The sequence below is a fragment of the Coturnix japonica genome, chromosome 13, assembly GCF_054131305.1.
Source record: "Coturnix japonica strain WE chromosome 13, WE-NBRP24, whole genome shotgun sequence".
In the NCBI taxonomy this organism is placed as follows: Eukaryota; Metazoa; Chordata; class Aves; order Galliformes; family Phasianidae; genus Coturnix; species Coturnix japonica.
Window position 1 is genome coordinate 10691460 of NC_140675.1, and position 21034 is coordinate 10712493.

The 21034-nt window shown below is 43.5% G+C and overlaps 1 protein-coding gene across 2 annotated transcripts in view; it reads right to left on the minus strand.

The window, feature by feature from the left end:
* MAD1L1 (mitotic arrest deficient 1 like 1) overlaps positions 1-21034 on the minus strand; it is a 307536-nt gene that overhangs the window by 126491 nt on the left and 160011 nt on the right. For both annotated transcript variants that reach the window (XM_015876929.3, XM_015876934.3), the window contains exon 15: positions 16249-16339. In XM_015876929.3, coding sequence (XP_015732415.2) covers positions 16249-16339 — 91 coding nt within the window. The remainder of the gene's footprint in view (positions 1-16248; positions 16340-21034) is intronic.

A 21034-nucleotide genomic window follows, 5' to 3' on the forward strand; every position in this document is an offset into this window, starting at 1 on the left:
AATATTTGATACCATATTGAAAACAGACTGTTGAACAACCACAAGTTACTGGATAAATTTCCACTAGTATTTTTTTGCATCATATAGCAAATCAGAATGAGAATGGCCATAAACCTCTTCATTCAACTAATTGAGTGGTTTTTTTTTTAACTTCCTCCAGTTAAAAAACCCACCCAACACTATCCATTGCTTTCATCCATTCTCTCATATTAATTCCCCCTCTTACTTTCTAAGCCTCCAGACAATTTTGTAACTTCAGCATTTATTCCTCTTAGACATAACAAGAACCTTGATGTTATCAGTGACAGTTTAATCTTTTTTCAAGGAGAGTTTTAATTTGTAGAGAAATTATATTAGAATCAGTGCCTCTAAATACAAAAATACTTCCAAATCTATGTTCATTTTAATATTTCAGGCTAGCAGAGCTGCTCAGGTTCTTGGGTGATGGAAAAGAAGGATGACACTTAAAATTCAACCACTGAAATTGCGCTTCTTTCCCCTGAAGGAAATGTCATTATGATGGTGAAAAAGACAACCTGAACAGATGCAGGCTGATCACAAAGGTGTAATCCAGCTTACTGAAACTGTACAGATTCAGGAAAGGGTAACTTGGTCATTAGAATGCAAAACAATCTGGAAACAGAAACAGGTTTGTCACATGCCACCTTGCTTAGCCTTAAATCAGCATGTCTATTTCTCCTTGACACGGCCTTCAGTTGTCCCTTAGTTACAGGAAACGCACACGTCTGCCCTCCCAACCCTTCCAACCAGCAGCTTCATGGTCTGTCCTGCTGTTCTTAGCAAAAAAGGGGCTCAGTTTTGCTACGACTCAGTCCTACTTCTGCCTGACAGCTGTCTGTGACTTGGCCTGTCAAGGACTACCCATGTGTCCAAATTTACCCAAGTACTGTTCTGCATGGTTCTGAAACTGGGAGTAAAGTTAATTTAAGCACTTCTACTTTCTTTGGAAGACAGAGGAGAAACATAGATGGACTAAGATATGAAAGCTCAAGAATTAAACACAAACATCTCTACATACAACTCAACCACGTTCATAGAAAGTTTATTTTACAAGGATGTGTACCCACATTCCTCTTCTGCTGACAGAGCTTCAACATACTATTTCTCATGCTTCCATCTCACATCCTGCTGCCAGTCACCTATCTGTCTTCCACAGCTGTTCTGTGAATGCATCATCCATCATCTAGTTTTGTTGCACTGTGCATCTTTGGAAACAGTGAGGCACCTGAAGGATTCCAGAGCAGGAGCAGAACTGGCAAGCAGACAGCTTGAACAAACTTAATTTACTCCTCTAGAATTAGATCGTTCCCGTTGCGTGCACATGTCATGATAAACAATAAGACTATTGTGGTTCTTCGTGTCCATCAAGCAGAGATTAAATGGATAAATAATGTTTCTGCCCTCAAGAAGCACTTTGAACAGCACGAGTTGACGCACTGAGAAAGCCAACTTTGGCAGCCAGCTACAAAGTGATCTTTTGTAATAGATAAACCCAGTCCACTAATCTCTAATACCCCCCCCCCCCCCCCCAACTGCTTCCTAACCAGTGCCAGTAATTCCAATTGACATTAAAAATAACTTACAGGAGTACCTAGGAGTTAAAAAATGCCAACATGACCATGGACCAAGGCTGCTCTGCTCAAAAACTGATTGTTGGTCTGGCTGCTGAAGGGGATCTGCAAATACAGCCCAAGCAGATCCCTCCCAAACATGCACGGCCCTTCAGGAGCTGGGACAGACACCCCAAGAACTGCAGCAGGAAGTGAGCAGGAGGGAGAGAAAGCAAAGGATGGAGGTCGTTTCAGTTCAAATCACGAGTGAAGAGAACTGAGAAAGCCTCTCCGTGGGACTGCTCTGCTGCAAGACATCAGCAGATCCCCTCCCAAGGTGAGCAAGAGAAACAGCGTGAGGTAAAGGAAGAGATTGCAGGCTCCATTTAAACAGCTCCATCCATTGCAGTCACATCTACCAAAACCACTTGAAATATCCATTTATCACCTCCCTACTTTAAAACGAATCAATACCACTGCAGGACGGCAACTCTCTATGCAAGTGAAAAACAAGATGGCCTGGAGCCCTTGAAAATTCTCCCTGTTCCTTACCAGCTTGATACCAACTCTGCCACTGTCTGCATCATGCACAGCAGTGCTGTAGTGCTGCCCTGAACAGTGCAGCAGCTCCTTTGCTTCCAGCAGTTCCACGAGCCTTGTGCTGTGAGTAGAGAAAGAGCCCCCTCTGCTTGCATCTCCACAGTCAGGGAAAGCACTTGTACAGAGCCTAAGTGCTTAATGAAAGGAAAGCACTCCTTTGCCAGAGGAGTATGTGGGGACCTGTTAGGAACACTGCAAACTCAGGAGTATGTTTGTTAAGAAAGTATTATTAAAGAGAAGAGTGCCTACTTGAGAAATAGAGGAAGGTACAGTCTCCAGATGCACACACAGAGCTCCAGCAGCAATCGACATCGTGTAACACGCAGTCATCGGGTGACTAAAAGATAGAGCTGAAATAGAGAGCCATGCTGCACGAGCACACAGTGCTGTCCAACTCTACAGACAGTTTCAGTGCTAGGCAATGAAAGCCAGGAAGGAAGTTAACCCACCATTGAGTGTCACAAAGTGAGGGATGGAAGGCAGCTCAAGTCCAACCATGGAAAGGAAAGATGAGGAATGGCCCTGTGCTCTCCTCACCCCACAAGTTTGATGACACAGAGGTTGAGGTACCAAAGCCCATTTGAATTCTGCTCCCCATACTGCTGCTTCTCCTACAGTAGATCCACCCACTGGGAACCAAGACTCCTGGCTCAGAATGGTTATTAAATAACTCTGTCCTCTTCCTCATCCATAATCTTGCTATTAACATATTAAAGAAAAGCTGAGGAACCACAAACATTTTTTAAAGACAAAGCACTCTGTATTAAGTTTTACCAACTTCACGTGTAAATCAGCATGTACAGACTGGTAGCCTACTATACATTATTCATTTATTATATCCATCCTGTGCTTTCTGCAGCAACATGCAATCCATAACAGGTTCACCAACAGCTCCAAAAGACGACTGCTGTAGATTTCACTTAACTCCTTATCTATCTGCTTTAAATGGATTAAATGACTGTGTCATTAAAATGCTTGAAGTAACACTTTGATCATAAACTCCTCATCATTTTACAGTTATTGAATCTGATCCCTAATTAATGTTATTCTCCCATATTTTTGTCTTCTGTTACCAGCCTGGTTTCCCATCAATCCCAGCTCCTCGATCCCAACACGGCTGCTTTGTATGCCAGACCACTGCATCCTAACAGCCCTTAGTTGAATCTGCTGATTGCCCAACCCAAAGGAGCAGATGAAGAGAAGGAATTTCATCTGAGGTGGGGTCAGAAGGAGAGAGAAGATAATCCACAAAATACTAACCATGCAAAACACTTCTTACTTATTCACTGCACAGCTGCACGACTGCAATTCTTTTCCAATGTCCCTTCCTCGCAGGGATGAGAACACCCAGGGCAAAAGGGGGAACTGGCAGTGCATTCTCTCATTCTTTGAAGAAAAAAAAACTTTTGTTATTTACTCAGAAAAGAGTGAGAGGGAAAGAAAGCACTGCTGAGGTCAGGGAGGTTTCAGACACAGAGCACCGCCAGGTTGCACTGGCCTAAGGAAGGACGTGTCAGGCCAAGGATGTCCCAGCACAACCAGCAGACAAGAGCCACTAAGCACAGAGAGCAAAAAGCTGCAGCTGACCCTGGGAAAATACATAGGTCAAGTGAGAAGCAGTCAGTGAAAGTGAAGGCAATGTCAAAATGACCCAGTCCGTGAGAAAATGGGGTTGCTACTAGTCAAGAACAAATGTACAGCAGTCTGCAACAGCTGGCAGACCACAGAGTTCCACTGAAATAATCCCTCCACGTTTCAAGTATCCCTCTAAAGTCAAACTACAATAACAGAATGTGGTCCTAAATCCAGCTCCTCGCATTGGTTTAGTCCAGACAGACCACAGGAACTTCCTAAAGGTCCACACAGGAGGGCTGCCTGGGGACTCTCCAAGTATTAAAGCTGGCACTCAATTGGGGCCACCTTCTGCTTTAGATATTCATAGCAGTCCTTTCAAACACATTTTCTCTTTGAGAAGATGACAAATCTTCTCAAAGACAGAGGACTTATCCAGTCCTATTTCTTTAGGGAAATCCATTTTCATCAGGCACAACAGAAAGAGAACATCTTAAGAGTTCACATCTGGAAGGACTCCATAGCGAGAGTGGCTTTTGTCCTTCAGTAATCAGCACGAGGGAAACGAGATGCTCCTTCAAATGCCCAGTCACAGGAGAGCAGAAGTACCAACCAGCAGCACCGGGGAACATCGTGTCTGTGTCAGCTGTGAACTCCACTGAAGTCACACGAAAGTGTTAAACTGAATGCTGAAAAGACACACATTTGATATGGAATAGGCCTATTATGTCTACTTGCATAGTCCTTGCCAATGCAGAACACTGATGTTAATCATTCTGCGTCCTAATTATCTTACCATTATAGCAATTTCCCTGATGATCATCATTTCCCCCCCCAACCCCCCTTCTGCTGTTGTTCAGTGTTTTTCAATGATGCAGGCTGCACGGCTTGGACCACCTCTTCACCATCTGAACGCTTCCAAAGAATATACCAAAGGCTGGGTTATTATCTCTCTCCATCACTCTCTTGGCTTACCAAGATGTTCTTAGTACTTTTAAACAAAAGGATGCAAAGAGGAGGACACTGCTCCGCTTCTGTCACCTCCTGTGGCCGTGTACTGAAATGGAGAGGATGTGGAACCCTCCCAGATGTCAGTGCTAACCCCTCCTACATTCGTCAGGCAAAACAGAGCATAGCAGCATTGACCATGCTGTGACAGCAGGGAACAGCATCCTCACCACAGCCCAGCTGGAGCAACACTGCCCCAGTAACTGCAGTAGAGAAAGAATGTATTTATTTTCTTCTTCACACCAGAGAGAAACAGAGGCAAAATTTACGCAGTAGCTTCATCCCTACACAAAGTGTGATGTACTTTGCAGCACATTTCACAGTGATGAGAGAGAAAGCACAGACAAGCTCCTCGAACCAAGGAAGCAATCAGTTCTTTCTGCCTCATCGACACCGTGTATATACAACAACAATTTAATTAACTTCCCCTATCTCTGACAGGCATCCTGGGTCACACAGAGAAACCATCGTTTACTTCCTACCATCACAAAATTTGGGAACAAAGAAAAGGGAAGAAAAAAAGAAAAGAGTAGGAATCTAGTCCTCTCTTCTTCCTTTTTACCCAAGCAATTCAATTACTTGCCAGACAGCTCTAAAAAGTCACTAGAGAAGAATATATTCTGCATTTGCTGTGGAAATCTTCTGGTGATCTTATCTGTTATCAGCTCAAGCTCAAAGCTCAATTGTTTTTTTTTCCTGCCAGCACAAGGAGATTTCATGCAGCACCAAAATCCTTTCAGATGGGGAGAATCATGTCCTTATGTAGAATTTACACGAGCAAGAGAGGTTCATGGATAAACAGAAGCAATATGAGGAAAGGCCATGGGTCAATCTACTGGATTCTGAGGGCTTTGAGTTAACTGCTCCAAGCAGCAAATTCAACGTTATCGTCATCTGGCTGCATCAAGAAATAAATACTTCAGAAGCAGCCTTGCCCAGTAACAAGTTTTCAAGCTATCACTGCATAAATCGGTAGAAGGGCATCACCTTCAACGTTCACACACATCTAAAGGGCTCAGACTCTTTCTGATCCCCTGGTAGTGTGCAAGTAGCATTAAGATGAACAGAATGGCCAAGGAGCTGAGGGAGCAGGGGACAAAACGGGAGGCTCACAAGGAAGGCATTGGTGAATTGGCCAATGGCTCTGTTCAGGTGGACCTTCCATATGTTTTCCCTGAGGTGCTCAAGATGGTCCATGTAAAATCCCAAGGTGCACACATGGGCCTGTTTTCTGAGTATTACCATCATACTCAGAAGATAACAGAGATTGAGAAAGCAGACAAACCAGAAGACAGTGCACCTTCAAGCCTCAAATTACTTGGCTCTCAAGATCAGTCTCCACATGCCACCTCCACATGGCCACTACACAGCAATGAAACTGATCTGCATGTTATACAATCCCTAATCCTTCCCACCACCCATCTCAAAAGGACCATATTGAAAGGGATTTTGTCATCCTCCCCATCTGAACTTCTGTGAGCCTTATGGGAAGAGCCTGACAACTACTATGGCTGCAGCAGGCCCTGGGAACCACTCCAGCCTACCCCACATCTCTTCCCATCCTGAGCAATCCCCTCCCCATCTGTTTAACCACCTTTATTCTCTGACTGCATTCTAATACTTGTATGTAAACAGATTTATATATAATTAAATCCACCAATGCTGCATTTAAACTTTCATGCTGCCTCACCATAGTTCTATTAATCATAACTGACAGATGTCTAATCATACCAGCCTATAAGTGATCCCTGGCTCCTAAGGAAATCACCATGAGGCCAGAAACTCTAGCTGTGATGGATCTAGAGGGAAAGCAGATCCACAGCAAACTTCCCTCACTGAGACCATGCTGCCAAAAGCTCTTTGCATCCCCTTCTTCATAAAAATAAGAACGTCTGTAATTACTACTGATTGCAAAGCCTGGTGCATCACACAGAAAGGAAGAGTATATCCACTGGAAGAAGACCAAAAACACATGAGAGGATCTCTGTGGAACCTACCCTTGCTGAGCAGCTTTCACATTGCTGATTTTTCAAGTTTTTCATCTTACCAGAGCCAGAATCACAATGAAGTTCTTTCTCAAAAGCGATGCCTTTGTTCCAAAAGGTCACAATCTCGACCAAACATCTTCTGTTGTGTCCGACATGCACACTACATTTCAGGGAGTTTTTATTTCATTTTGAATGCCCTGCCAAAAACGCAACGAACAGGCACAGCTTCTGTATTATTTAAAGTATCTGAGGCTTAAACATTGATCGGGGAAGCAGCAGCCTTCCTGATGTGCCAGTCTCCATGCTTGAGTAGACACAGAAATGTGACAGATCACCAGGGAATCCTCCCATTGGTATCTATCACAACAGGGCTTTATGGACAGAACCGCTCCTTTGCGGACTGTTGTCAAGTTTCCCCTCTACTATCTGATATAATTCTTCCGGGGAAACTCCTTTTCTTCATGCAATTCTGTCTCCAGGCTCCAGACAGGCGGTAGGTCAGCCTGCTCAAAGGAAAGGGTTGTGGGATATCTGAGATACCAACATCTCACATCCCTGAATCCCCCTAGCAGAGACCACATAAGGAGAACACATCTCTCCAAATCACACTGCCCTTTCCATCACAAAGCATCTCCCCATTTTCTCTTGTTTATCCTAACATCATTACTATTGCTTCCCAGTCTTCGCTGTGGCAGGAAATGGGCAGATTTTCTTCTCCCCACTGCAATAAACAAATAAATAATTGGCTGAATTCTGACTTCATTTCTTTCCCATTATCTAGGTAAGGCATCCTGGTCTTCTGTCTCTTGGAGACAGTGCTGAGTTTTCTGCATACCAACCAGCAGAGGAAAAAATCCCATTCTGTAACCAGGGTCTTCTTATCAGATGAAGGGAACGGTTGAACAATATCACTGAAAACCTGGACTTTGCACAGTGGCAAAACGCCATAATCAAACTGCAACCAAAGTGGCAAAAGCAAGGACAGCATGAAACTGTAACCTACTGTTTTGTTTTCATCACAAATTCAGAAGTAATTGGGTCATCAAACAAAGGCTGAAATGATAAGTGATGAAAAGCTAAAAGCCAAATACAGAAAGAGCTTTAACTGAAGAATATGGTGTTTAGTCATAGAAATCCAAGGACACGCACAAAGCTTCAGTAAACAAAACCTTCCCATGCATTATTTTCCCTATCTGGTTCAAAACGACATTGTTTTGTTTCTGTGACATCACAGCAGAATTCAAAGCAGCAGAAGAGCTATAGGAAGCGAAGAAAGAACAACTGGAATCTAAACTGTGCCATCAAATGACTACACAGTGAAAGCAGAAACTTATAAAGGGACAATCACTCTCATTTCCAGAAACTTTGCTTTTTCTACGTCGTGTCATAAGTAAGATTGGAGGAGCTAAGAATGTGAAGTCCCCATTTAAAACAGTGGTGCCTGCCTATCCAAGCTGGGTTTTCCCTCACATCCTGATTCTGGGATTCAGTGAGGTGCTGTTCTTGCTGAAGAGTCATCTGTGCCTGTTACTTACTAAGATCTTATCCTCTACCATTGGGTGTGATTGAGGGAGCATTTTATAAATAAAAATACACCTGCACATTTATTTGTAGCTGAAATCACACCTACACTTCTTACTATACTACACTAATAGAACAGTGTCTGTCATCACAATTTCTGTCCACAACAGCCATACACAGACAGATCAACCCCAGAAATATTGCTTTACTGACTCCCATCCCACACAACCAACCCTTGCATCAGTTTAAAAGCTTCAGTTTGTCCTGCAGTAACCGCTCAGACAACAAGGCTCATTTCAAACCAGCTTTCTCCTCCCAAGACACAGCTCCCCAGCATCTGCCTCCTGCCACAACCCACACAATCCAGCCGCAGCCTCCTCCTCAAGTATGGTAGCATCCTCATCTGCATTTGTACTCATTGCCAGTTATTCCACTCTGGCACAGTTGCCCCCTTGCAGAGCTTGTGTTGCACATACACTGGTGCAGCAGCCTTTTCCAGAAGGCCATTTCCTCTTCCCCAGCTCTCTCCCTGTGCTGCTGCTCAGGCAGCAATTCTCAGTGCAGGGACCTTTTCCCATTTCAGAGCTGTTCAAGAAGTCTGGTGTTTGCTCTTCCTCCCCTCTGCTCACCTAATGAGCCGTGCAATGCCACACAACTGCTGATATTTTCAGGGACAGTGTGGAAGAAGTACGTTAATGAATTTATTATGGATTTTTTGTGTTAAATGTATTATGCAAATGTTAATCAGTTTCTGCAGAACTTCAAGGAAGGTGCTGCATGAAATAAACAATATGGTGTTAGCTCTGGCAGTACGATTTAGAGTTCCAGTTGTTTAATATTCAATGTGAGAATCACTGAAAATCATTTTAAAGGGTATGTTGGTAAAATTTCCCTGCCCAGCTATGAACCTGTGTGCTCCTGGTCCCTGATGCTAACAGACATCAGCAAGTCTGTACAGTGCACGTCCTTGTTTGACAAGACACCCACTTTGCACATCACATTTATCAGGGCCATTAAGGCCAACAGTCAGCTTCTCCTTGAACTACTACAACTTGCTGACATGCTTATGCTCCTCTGATCCCAAGGAACACTTCTAATTCCTATTAATTCTAATAACTACAATGAATTCAGAATTAGCACTCACAAATATTTGCATAGCCTCAGCTAATCCAGTGCCATGTAGTCCTCAAGCCTTGGAGCATAACTGGCATTGCACTCCTACTGTTTTGTACTGCTTCTATGATGACCTCCCATAGCCCATCCACATGCACAAGATCCAAGATGTTTTCTCCCAGACAGCAGCACAAACTGCAGGGGTTGTTCTCTTCCTGGGATTCATTTGGGCAGCACTTTAGCACAGACCTCTAGCAGTCCACTCAATAAAGCAGATCAACCATAGCTTAGCCTAACAAGCTCAAGCAACAAATAAAGTGATGGGACAGCAAAAAGAGTTTTGCACTCACTAACCAGAGTACACGCTCAGTGGCACTGCAGTGCTGCTCTAACCACTGGCACATCACTGCCTCACCACGCTGTTTCTCTTGCTACCCATGGTGCCAGATGCACTCAGTCCAGGCTGCATTCAGCCACCTGGCTCTGTGCATATTCTCAAGTGTTCCACGCAGGCACCCCAGACCTCTAATTTGTCACAGATGGATGCTCATGATGTCTAAGCTATAAGCATGAAACGGGGCATTTAAGTCACAGGGAGACTCCTGAAAGTGTGAAGGCAGCAAATAGATTTTCAGGTATTTGCAGCTATGAGGCTAAAAATGCTGTTGGGTCAAAAACAAGCACCTACCAAGGCAACAAATGCTTACTACAAGTGTTTTCTTCTGCTGGTGTTTTGAGCACAACTGCACTGACCCCAGAGTAGCCTGTCAATGCACTCCAGGCAGATACATGCCTTCTTACATCAGTGAAGCTTTGCTGCAGTCTGTCAAGTTCAGAAGATAAAGTGTAAAGGATGAGGTTAGTGCTGATAAAATCCAGCAGGAATCTGTGGATAAGATCACAGCCTGCTCAGCACCCCCAGCCACTTTCATGCTGTCCCATGAAACTCAGTGTTCTGTCTGAATAGGACAAAGTCAGGACACTTACACCACGATGGAATGCAGACCTGAACTTGCAGCTCCTGCTTAGCTGGCCTTCCTTCCACTGTGGCTCCTGCTGTACGTTCTCATACCATTAAATCCCAAAGTGCACACAGATCTATCCTATACCTTGCCAAAAGCAACATCTGACTGAAGAGCTACAGCAGTGGTGCTGAGTTTGACCATCTGAGGTTTTCAAAGTGGACAAGCTGTGCCTCAGAGGCTAAAACAGAAAGCACCAAGATAACCCAAGAAGTTCCACAAGCATTTGAGAGGTCAATTAGGAAACCTTGAGAGACTGTGTGCCTTGAAGTTTTATAACAGTGTAAATGATTCATTCATCATTCTTCACTGGTCACATAATGAACAGTTAGATTGCTAAACGACCTCAACTTTGCCTTGGGCTCTTAACTCCAAGCTAGTTACTGCCAGACCGCCAAATTCCTAACTATTAAATTAGCCATTAATGCTTAAAGAGGAGAAATGCTCTCTGTTCATAGGAGATCACCCTGAGGAACCTGCTCTGAGCTCAGCTCCCAGCACTGTTTTGCCGTTCCCTCAAAACAGGACCATGAGCTCACTCTGGATTCCCCAGCACCTTCATTATCCACGGACATTTGATAGTTTAATACAGCAGAGCAGCCACTTGCTCTGCCTGCAGAGCCTCCCCTGCTCACAACCACTGGTTTAAGGGAACCAACATCACGGGTCCACGTTAGCTTAGGCAAGCCCATCTAAACAACCTTAAGCAGACCTATAGAACAGATTCTGCAGACATTCACCTCTATTTCCTTCAAACAATTTTAACTTGCTCTCTGTAATTTTAACAACTGTATCAGATACTCCTACTAAAAAAAAAAAGTCTGCCTGCCAAAGTTGCTCATTTCTTATCTCTATGCCATTATAGCTACAACACAAATAGCACTGAAGCAGACAAGTGGTTTATTCTTGAATTTGTGCAAAAAATAATCAATTTAAAGCCTGGAAGAAACTATGATTTAATTTAACCAGATTAAGATCTTAAATTGTAAAATGGTCAATAACAATAGCAAAGGAATTAATAAAGTCAAATTAGCATGAAAAAAATACCCCCAAAGTACCTCTTGTGAAATAAGTTTTTCTTGGCAACTCCTTTGTGGACACTGTAATGGACAATTTAGTCTCTTCTATTCCAGCAGCAAGATTTAGTCTAAATAGCAGCTTCTGACAAGGAAAACTTCTGATGTGTGTTCCCACATAATACAGACCTAAGTAGGCTGAGCCCTAGAGACCTTCATTACCACAAGCAGCTTTATCTGGGGCCAGCTATAGAGAGCTTTAGGTCACAGAGCAGACCACCCCAAAGCCTGATGCTGCACCCAAAGCTGCCCCATGTGCCAAACCCCCAGCACACAGAGGTTGAGGTGAGCCCAGCTAGCAGAGCCAGCACATCAGCCTGGTTAGCTTACAGTGCTCAAGTTAAATAAAGCAGCCAAAAATTAAGCTGCTGTGTCTCATACATAATGTCTCATACTCCTTGTTTTTGTTTTAATCTATACAGATCCACTTATCAGAATCTAACTAGAGCCTCAATTTTTCCACCAACCAGCTGTGAACTAATTACAAGGACTTCTAACTAGTCCTGCTCCTGTACCAAGCATATGGTTCCAATTAAGTTGAACTGCAGCTGATTTCAATCAATCTCCCTTAAAGCAGTCAAAGTTGAAGAATCTCTTCTCCTTCAGCTCTAAGAGTAGAGGAGAGCAGGAAAAGCAGGAGAGTAGTATTTGCATAAGGAACACTTCACATCCGCTGGGTTGCCCGTAAACACAAGGCTCGGAGCAGTCAGAAATGCTAATTGTACGCTCTTCACAAGTCTTTCCTCCCACTTCATCCAAAAAGCACTGATTTGATCGGTCCCTTTTGTTCCTGGCCAAGTTGCACGTTACCACCAGCAACTTGGGAAGACCATGCAGATCGTTCCTACAACTAACAAACCAAACCCCTCACTAGAGATCTCAACAAATCCATCCACCACAGGCCAAGCACTTAAAGCAGGTTTTGTTTTCCCAGATTAACAACTCAGCCTATTTTGCTTCATCACAAGCAAGACAGTGGGGAAGAGGAGATAAAATTGTTGAGTTAAACCCACTCTTTTCATGTGCTGTTTGAATCCTTCTGCTGAGCAACCGTTCGGATGTTTGTGCTCAGATAATGTCCTGGGTGACAGGGGAGGCACCTCAGCAGGGTGTCATTTCCCTACAGCCCACACCTTCCTCGTGCTTTTATAATCTGAGGTTTTTACTAGCAGTAAAGACCTGAGCAGTGAGTAATATCCATGCTAAAGTCTTTATACCAGTGAAGGAAAATCAATGCAGCCCGCAGCTCGGTGTCAGGAGCCAAGGGGCTTTGGAGGAAGGGGTGTGTGGAGGTGGAGAGCACCTTCAGCTGTAATTCATGTTGTCCCCACACAAGCAAAGAATACAAAGAGATGTCAGATGTTATATACACAGCTGCAGACAGCTATCGGTAGTTTTGTTTCTTTATTTGCTAATATGGAGCTCCACAAGTGTGAATCACACACCTATCTAATGCAGAATTGCCTTTCCACGTGCACTCTGGGTGCTGTGCCGGGCCCTGCAGGTCACAGAACAGCCTAGAGCTACCCAGCAACCATAGTGGAGATGAGCAAAAGCCATGTGCTTTTGTCCTGAGACACAGCAGGATGTAACGAGGCAGCAAGTATTTCTGAAACCATCTTTCATCCCCACACATCAATACAGTCGAGCCCTGATGTTTCTGTCCAGAAAAACATCAGGTGTATCCTCAGATCTCATTCACCACACGTGGCTTTCTGAGCTCAGACAGACTTCAGTCCAGAGTAAAGTAGTCAAAGCCCTGGTTCTAAATCCCATCTCTTCTAAATTCACAACCTCAATACATCCCCCTCATGCATCTTTCATTCAGTACATACAGTTCCAGAAAGTTGAAGTTTTCTACTACAGATAAAGATTTGTTAGGAATCATCTTCCTTCTACTTTGCTTAATGTCACCCCCAACTCTCAACACTTTTATTTAGTTTGATAGAATAATGCAATGGAAAGTAGAGCACAAGGTCCCAGGCTGCAGCAAGCGAGGGTTTGCTCAAGTGCAACAGCCATGTGCATAGAAATAAAGGGAAGAAGCTGCTTATTTTCATGTACACAGGGATCTCTAGAGAGATGCCCTCACCTCCACTGCCAGCCCTTACACCAGGTCTGAGAAGGGGTCCATCCTGATTCCACCCTCCTGTCACTCAGCTACATTACTTACACCTGAGCCCCCCTGGGCTGGCCCTGCCTTCCCACCAGGTGCTCAATCAGTGCTTCAGGCCAGGACTCAGCATTTCCACTACAAGTACGTTGCTTCTCACATGTTCATAATTACAGCCATTTATCTTTTTCAGAACAGTTTCCTTATGACCGCTGTATCTGAAGTTTCTTTTTCCCCCCCTCCCTTTGTGATAAAGGGAAGTTACCTTAACCCCATCATTTCCCAGTGATTTCTTACAGAGATGGGAATAGATAACATCAAACTTAGAAAAATCTCAGTGACCTTATCTGAGTGTGAGATAATATTTCCAACATGTTTCTCCCAGCACTGATAGAAGAAAGGAACAAGCACAGCCTCCCAAAAAAGACCTGGGGGTTCACTCTAATCTTGGCTCACCGAGATATTTTATACTCCAAGTAACTAACAAAAAATGGGATTGCAGATGCTTTCTCCTCAGAGGAGTTCAGAGATCTTCACCATTCAGGTAGGCACAAACTGATCAATGCTGACACTCGAGTGTTTGGTTTATATATTCATGATCTCTTCTCTGCTCCTCTGAAGCTGCTGCTTTTGGCAAACACCTCTCAGATACAAGTGGGAAGCCAAGGAAGAGAAGAGCATCATGTTCTCAAGTCTATAACCACAACCACTTCATTTTTATATCATAGAAGCTCAACTATTGAAACAGTAGCTGATGCTGATCTCTACTAATGATCAAAAAGCAGACAATTAGCAAAACTACACTGAAGGCTTCAGATCTTCCTGCTTTGAAAGTAAGCCTTAAAAACTTGATGTTCTGGCATCCATTCTGCTCACAAAGAAGCGAAGTGCTTCTACCAGGACCTCGGTGACACCAAACAAAGCATCAATGGAAAGATTAAAAGCCGTATGCAGAAAGAAGAAGCAAACTCACCCAGCTGGTGCAGGGGCTCTCCAGCTACACAGCACTCCTTCCCAAGAAGCAGCCCAGGTCCAAAAGACATCCCCCCATTAGTAGCTGGCCCTTATATGAGCCCAGGGGGGTCTATACCCTGGGCCACCTGGAGAGCACAGCTGCAAACTGACCCATGATCCCTTGGCCAGCAACACCCCTTCACCAAGTGTTCAATCACTAGTTTAAGCTGTTCCCCAACAGTTCCCCTATAGTATCTTAAAAACAGCTTCAGCAAATAAAGCAGAATGTCTCCTGACATCAAGAAAAGGGGGAATTCCTCCGGTCAGGCCTTCCTGGCAAGCCAACAACCATTGTAAGACAACAATGGTAGATTAAATGTGACTTGAGTGCGTTGTAACCTACACCGAAACCAAAGCTGCTGCTATGTATTTTGGAGACCTGAGCATCCAAACACCAGCCCCAAGCTTTCATCTCCTGATGACTGAAACCCAATTAAAGGAGAACCAAGTGACAGGTTTCACACTAAACATGGCTCAGCAGAGATGCTCAGCAGCTCTTAGCTCCCTGCTTTATCAAAGCTGTCACTTCCCCTGTCTCTAAGAATCGGTAATAAAAAAAAGTGTGATTCGCCTCTAATGGGTGTCAGGATAAAATCAATGATCTGTCTGAAATGGGAGTAATTTCAAAACTACAAGTTCTTTTTTTTTCTTTTCTTTTTACCACGAACAAATTTACACAAAAATAGGGGCAAAAAGAGAGAAAGAAAGAAAAATTAAGAGAATGAAATGCTACAATGCTGAGTTGTTCAGCATATCAGAGAGAACAGCAGGGAGAGATAACACTGTTTACAGCAGGATGGGCTTTGATTAAACTAACATGTTCAGGTTCTTGTTCTTTGCGGCACCTTTTGACAGAAAATGCTATAAAAGCTGGAAGCAACTCCTGTGGCTCTTTCCTTGCACAGGAAAGCTGTTACCAGAATGGGAGCAGTCTGGACGGACAGTCACACGGTTGCTGCAGGCTCCCTTACCTTCCCTTTCAGGAAGGTGAGACTTCACTGACCCAGCCAGAATGAAGAACTGAACACCTCCTGCCATACAAAACAGCTCCTACTTCATCAAAAGGTAAAACATCCACGGCAGCACAGCAAAACAAACACAGCTTTTCATCCTTCAGACTCCGTAACCCCTCTCTGTTCTCCGGTGATATTGCTGCCTTTTCATTATGGGTTTGAAAAACTGATATCTAATGAGGCCACAAACTGGTGGTCTCCATCTCCATCCTTGGGAATAGCAGTGGAGTCTCCAATATAGATTGATCTCCCCTTTGCACAACTCCCTGCTGTTTAGCCCTGTGTATAAGCCACTGCTTGGCACCAAATGAAGTTGTGAACTGATGACTTAAGGTAATGGTGTTATTTAACATAGAGCAGCTTTTAAGGTTTTCTTGAAGAAAAAGAAGAGGTTCTAGACAAACGTATCGAAAAAGACAACTGCACTTGTGTGACTGGATCCAACACCAACAGGATTCCAGGACTCAGATAAAGGTACATTGGTGCAGTTTGCAGAGTCCCCCTAAAAACACATTGCACAAGCTGAGGGAAATCAACTTGTACGCTGTACAGCTCAATCTGGCACAGTTGTTAGAACAGCTGCACCGAATGGATGGTACCACACTCTCCAGCCACACCGAACTTCCCATTTTCATACCTGCATAGTTAACTTCTCCAGTTTCATTTCCAGATATCTGTTCTGCTCTTCCAGCTTGCTGCGTTCAGCTTCCAGCTCCTCAATCTTCAGCCTGGAGGGGAAAGGAAAGACAGTAAACACTGTGTCCTTGCCCAGTTCCTCCACAAATAGTCGAGTTAATAAATGAAATCACACACAGTGGCAGATGATTCCTGTATTCAGCATCACAAAGCTGCACTGCTGACACAGTTCAAACTTACCACTAAAAGATCCAAGTTTGCATGATTAAAATAAAATCCCAGAAGTGTTTTTGTCAAAATACACAACTTGAACATAAAGCAAATTCAACCCAGCTTCGTCCTGAACCACAGAACGAGTCACGACGATCATGTTCAATAACCACCAACAGCTGAAATCTCCATGCATGTGTCAGATCTCTTTTTGATCTGATTTATACTTTTGGCCTTTGCAACGCTCCTTGGCAGTAAGTTCCAAAATTTAATTATGTGCTGTATGAAAAATTAGTTCATTTTGTTTTATACTTCACATGTGATTATTTCACTGAGCGCCTGCTACTTCTGCTATGAGAAGCTGTGAATAATTGCCCCATCCTCCCCGCTCTGAACTACTTTACGGATCCCCCCCTTTTGCTTCCTGAGGAATCTCACTTTACTCTTTCCCCACATTAAAGGCTTTCCATGTTTCTGCCCATCCTTGCTGTTCCTCAGTTTTATACAGACTTCTTGCTATGAGAAAAGCTAGATCTACAAACAGCACAGATGTATTCAGTAGTGTGAGGCTGTTTTCTTCCCAACTTATAACCCTATTCTATCTGTATATCTTTATATTTTCAGAAATCTGTTCACAATAATGTAGGGCCCCTTTCTCGAGCACTAACAGCTCCTTTAGGGCCCTCTGTTGTACAAGTCAAAGTAAAGGTGTTTTATCTGATGCAGATGGGTTTTACTTTTATTAATGTTTAACTTCATGTCCCATTTTATCAAATACTCTGAACTACCAGCAGCCTGATGATAAGCAGCATCATTTCATATTACCTCGAACTGTCTCCTCGCTACTTACAAATCTCTTCTTTGTGCTGGACAATTCTCAACACAAAGCATTCTAGGATCTCATGGAAAACCCTCCATACCATGAAAAATGAACATTTATTCTTTGCTTGTCTATCTTATATAACTTCACATGACATGAATTGATGGAAGAAAAGCGTACCATGCTTTCCAAACCATAAGGATATTATCTCTGACTCAGGAAATCCTAAAGACATTACATTATGTGTTAGGAAAGCCTTCTAGCATAGTACCCAAGTAGTTCTGCCATATATGCAGGGGCATCCAATGCAGACAGTACATTGGGACAGCCAGCCCTCTGCGAGGCTTAATTCTTATTAATCCAACAAAAAAACCTCCTTCCTTATTTCATTCGAGTTTCTTTGAGACCTTTGGCTCAAAGCTTTTTGAAAGGTCAAATATGTTGTATCAACAATATCAGCTTTAGCCAAACGGTGGTTCAGTTCTCCGGAAAACTCTATTAAACTTGTTACGCAGGAGAAACTATTACAAAATGTTCAATATAACACTTCTGTTTGCATTTCAGAGTACATGAAATTCAACACTGAGAATCCAGCTTCCTCATTTCAACCTCTTGTGATTGAACGTGCATTTAATACCTATTAACATTGATTCCTGCATTCCAATTTTCAAGTGGTGCTTTTCCAGAATATATATATATATATATATATATAACCTTATCTTTCTTGATAACATGCACTTTTAAATGATCTAAATCAAGCTGAAAATCTTTGCACCGTGGCAATAAACACTATGTCCATCTGCCATCACCCAGAAGTTATGCAACAGAAATTTCAGGTACAAGTGAGGAGTCATCTCCCCTAGAAACAGGGCAGGAGAGGGAAACGCTGCAAACCCTTCCTTAGAAGCCAGCTGATCCACATGTTCAGCACAGAAATGTCTTCGTTATAAATATGCAGCTTCAATTGCTTAAATTATTTGTAAGCCTGACCCCTGCTGGTAATTTTCAGATAGTATAAAGGATCGGTGTTTTCTCTCTTGGACACTTCTAAGACACAGACGAGCAGCTTTTACTGTTGTCGAGGCCATTCAAAAAGATCGTCAATAACTTCCAGAAGAGATGCTAAGCTCGCAGGGACAGAGGATGCTGAAGAAGAGGGAGACTGAAAAGGTTGGAAAAAATGGAAATTCAAAATGGAATTAATGCTGTTAATGGTGTGTTACTAAATGGATTGCTGAGCAGAGCGTGAGGACAGCAAGGCTCTTCAGTGAGGAAGAACATCAAAGCAGCTCCTGAAAGGTCAGAGGCAGACACAGGACTCCCATCAGTGCCTTCTTCACGCTGCACGGGCTGACTTTTTATTTAGAACAAATTTTCCCCATCCAGCCCCCAAACAAGCTGTGGTGCTGCTGCTGTCTGCCTGAGCATCACTCTGCACACAGCTCAGGCCCTTATCTAAAAACCATTCACAGCCATTGCCAAGAAAACATTTGTGATGGACCTGAGGGACAAGCAAGGAGTGACAAGGGAAGGTTTAAGCAGCTACATTTCTAAATATTTCCCCTGCAATTTTAATATGCATTCATTTCTTCCTGCCCTTTATATCTGCCCAGGTGGGCAGCAGGCTGCCCCGCAGCACAGCAGGCCACAGCTCAGCCCCACTCACCTGCAGAGCTGAAGCTCCAGGAGGGCTGGGAACACTGCTGGAACCTCTTTGTGCCAGAGAGGTTTTCAAGACTCACTAGTGCTTTCACAACTTAGCCCTCTTCTAACCTATTTTTAACAGTGTTAAGTGTCCTGGATCTGCAGTGGGAGAGCATTAAGAGCTGCTAGGAAACAGTTTGTGCTGTTCTAGCTTTGCTTTACAAGCCCCGGGGAACACTCCCCAATGGATGGCAAAGAGAGAGAAGCAAGGGAAATCCTATCTATATATAAACACAGTGAAGCATTTGCAGCTGTTGGTTAAGATACAGCAGTTAAATATTGAGAAATATTTACATGCTTGGCACCGGAGTTTTTTCTTTTAAGTGAATTCAGGTACAGGGCCAACCACACACTGCTTCTCGATGCTCCAGCATCCAGGCAGGCAGCCTCACTCTGCATGCACCTCGCATGCTCTCTGTCGAGGGACGTCTGCAGGAAGATCAGTGATGCTATTTTATCACCAATTTGCATGCCTCCACTTGTCACACCTGGGAGTTGCTTTCAGGTGGGCAGAACAATCCAAGCTACATTCATGTGAGAAGAACACAACACGGAGTACAGAAACACCAGGGTACAGCATAACCATCTATCAACTTAATGGCTGTCCAAGAACGAATGCCAGCGCCCACTTAAAGGCAGCCTTGTGGCATTAGGGAGGAAGAAACAGTTACTCTCCAAAACACTGACACCTTTCTCGACTTCAGGGATACAGGGAAAATCATCACTTGTAAAATTTACCAACTTATTCTCTTGAAAATATCTAAGCTGTGAAAAAGATCTCCTCTTATTTCTTGAAGCCTTTTCCTGCTTGAAATGCAGATAACCCAGAAGCAAAGGTTCCAAAGGCAGCCATCTTCTCAGCCTTTTGCAAGATCAAATTCAGTGCAATACAGATAAACTGGTATTTGCTCAGACTTGCAGATTTTCTCCCTTCCCGAAAATTGTGCTTTATATCACCTCCACTTCACGTTTCAATGTCCCAAATTAGAAAATTGAACACAAAAAACACGCTGTGGCTTCAGGTCTAATGAAATGACACTTGTGAGAGAATCAGGAGACACCATGTTATGTGCTCAGTCTGCCTACAGTGTGCTCAGGCGGTGAGCAACGGCTGCTGGAGAGAAAGGCCAGGCTGTTTGTTTTAGGAAGAAGCAAGTAAGTAAATAAATAGATAGATGGATAGATAGAAAGAAGAAGGTAAGCTGTATGATTTCTCAACAGCGTCCATGCATTTCCGAACATCCCATTCAGTCTGGTTGCTGACCATTGACAACTCACCACCACCACCCCTCCACTGTCTATTTGTTTTTAATGCTCATAGATGAGGCACACGATTGCCTGTAGAGTAGTGTGGGTATCGCCAAGGAGGACATGTCTCACAGAGGCCCCATCTGTGAAGAGGACATGGCCATGTGGAAATGCTATTGCTGAACAAGAAACTACTGAATGGAGCAGAAAATATATGTGTTGGGAAGGCGCTATTAAGGGATCCAGATGGCATTGAGATGGTGTTAGGAACAGAGCAGACAGAATTCCAGCAAGTGTGACTAATAGGCATTGGCAAGAACATGAATTTCTTTTGAATTACTGTAACTCTACCCAGTCACTATATCCACAGAAAACATTTAGGATTTACTGGGGTTGTAGTTTGACAGCAGAGAGAAAAAGTTCAGATTTGTTCCAGCTGAAAAGGTCCTTCAGCTGTTGCTGCTTAAGTCTTCGCTGAAGTTCTTCTTTAAATAGACTTCTTTTATGTATAGGTTCTGAAATATGAGTTCCCGCACAGCTATCATCTTCCCTCTAAAAGGTGTTAATGCCTAAATGCTCTGTGCTTTGCTGTACCCCACACTACACGAGCTCCACAATTTGACCACTTTTTCCTTTCATAAGGTCTGCGGAATATAAACAAATGGAATTTCAGAGGGAGAAGTAAGAAGTGTGAGGAATGACAGCATTAGCACCGGCTTTTATGGCCTCTTCAGAAACAATGATGCTGGGAGAGAGTTTCACATTTCGAGTTATAAAAGGTCTGACGAAAGAGCACTTTGTTCTC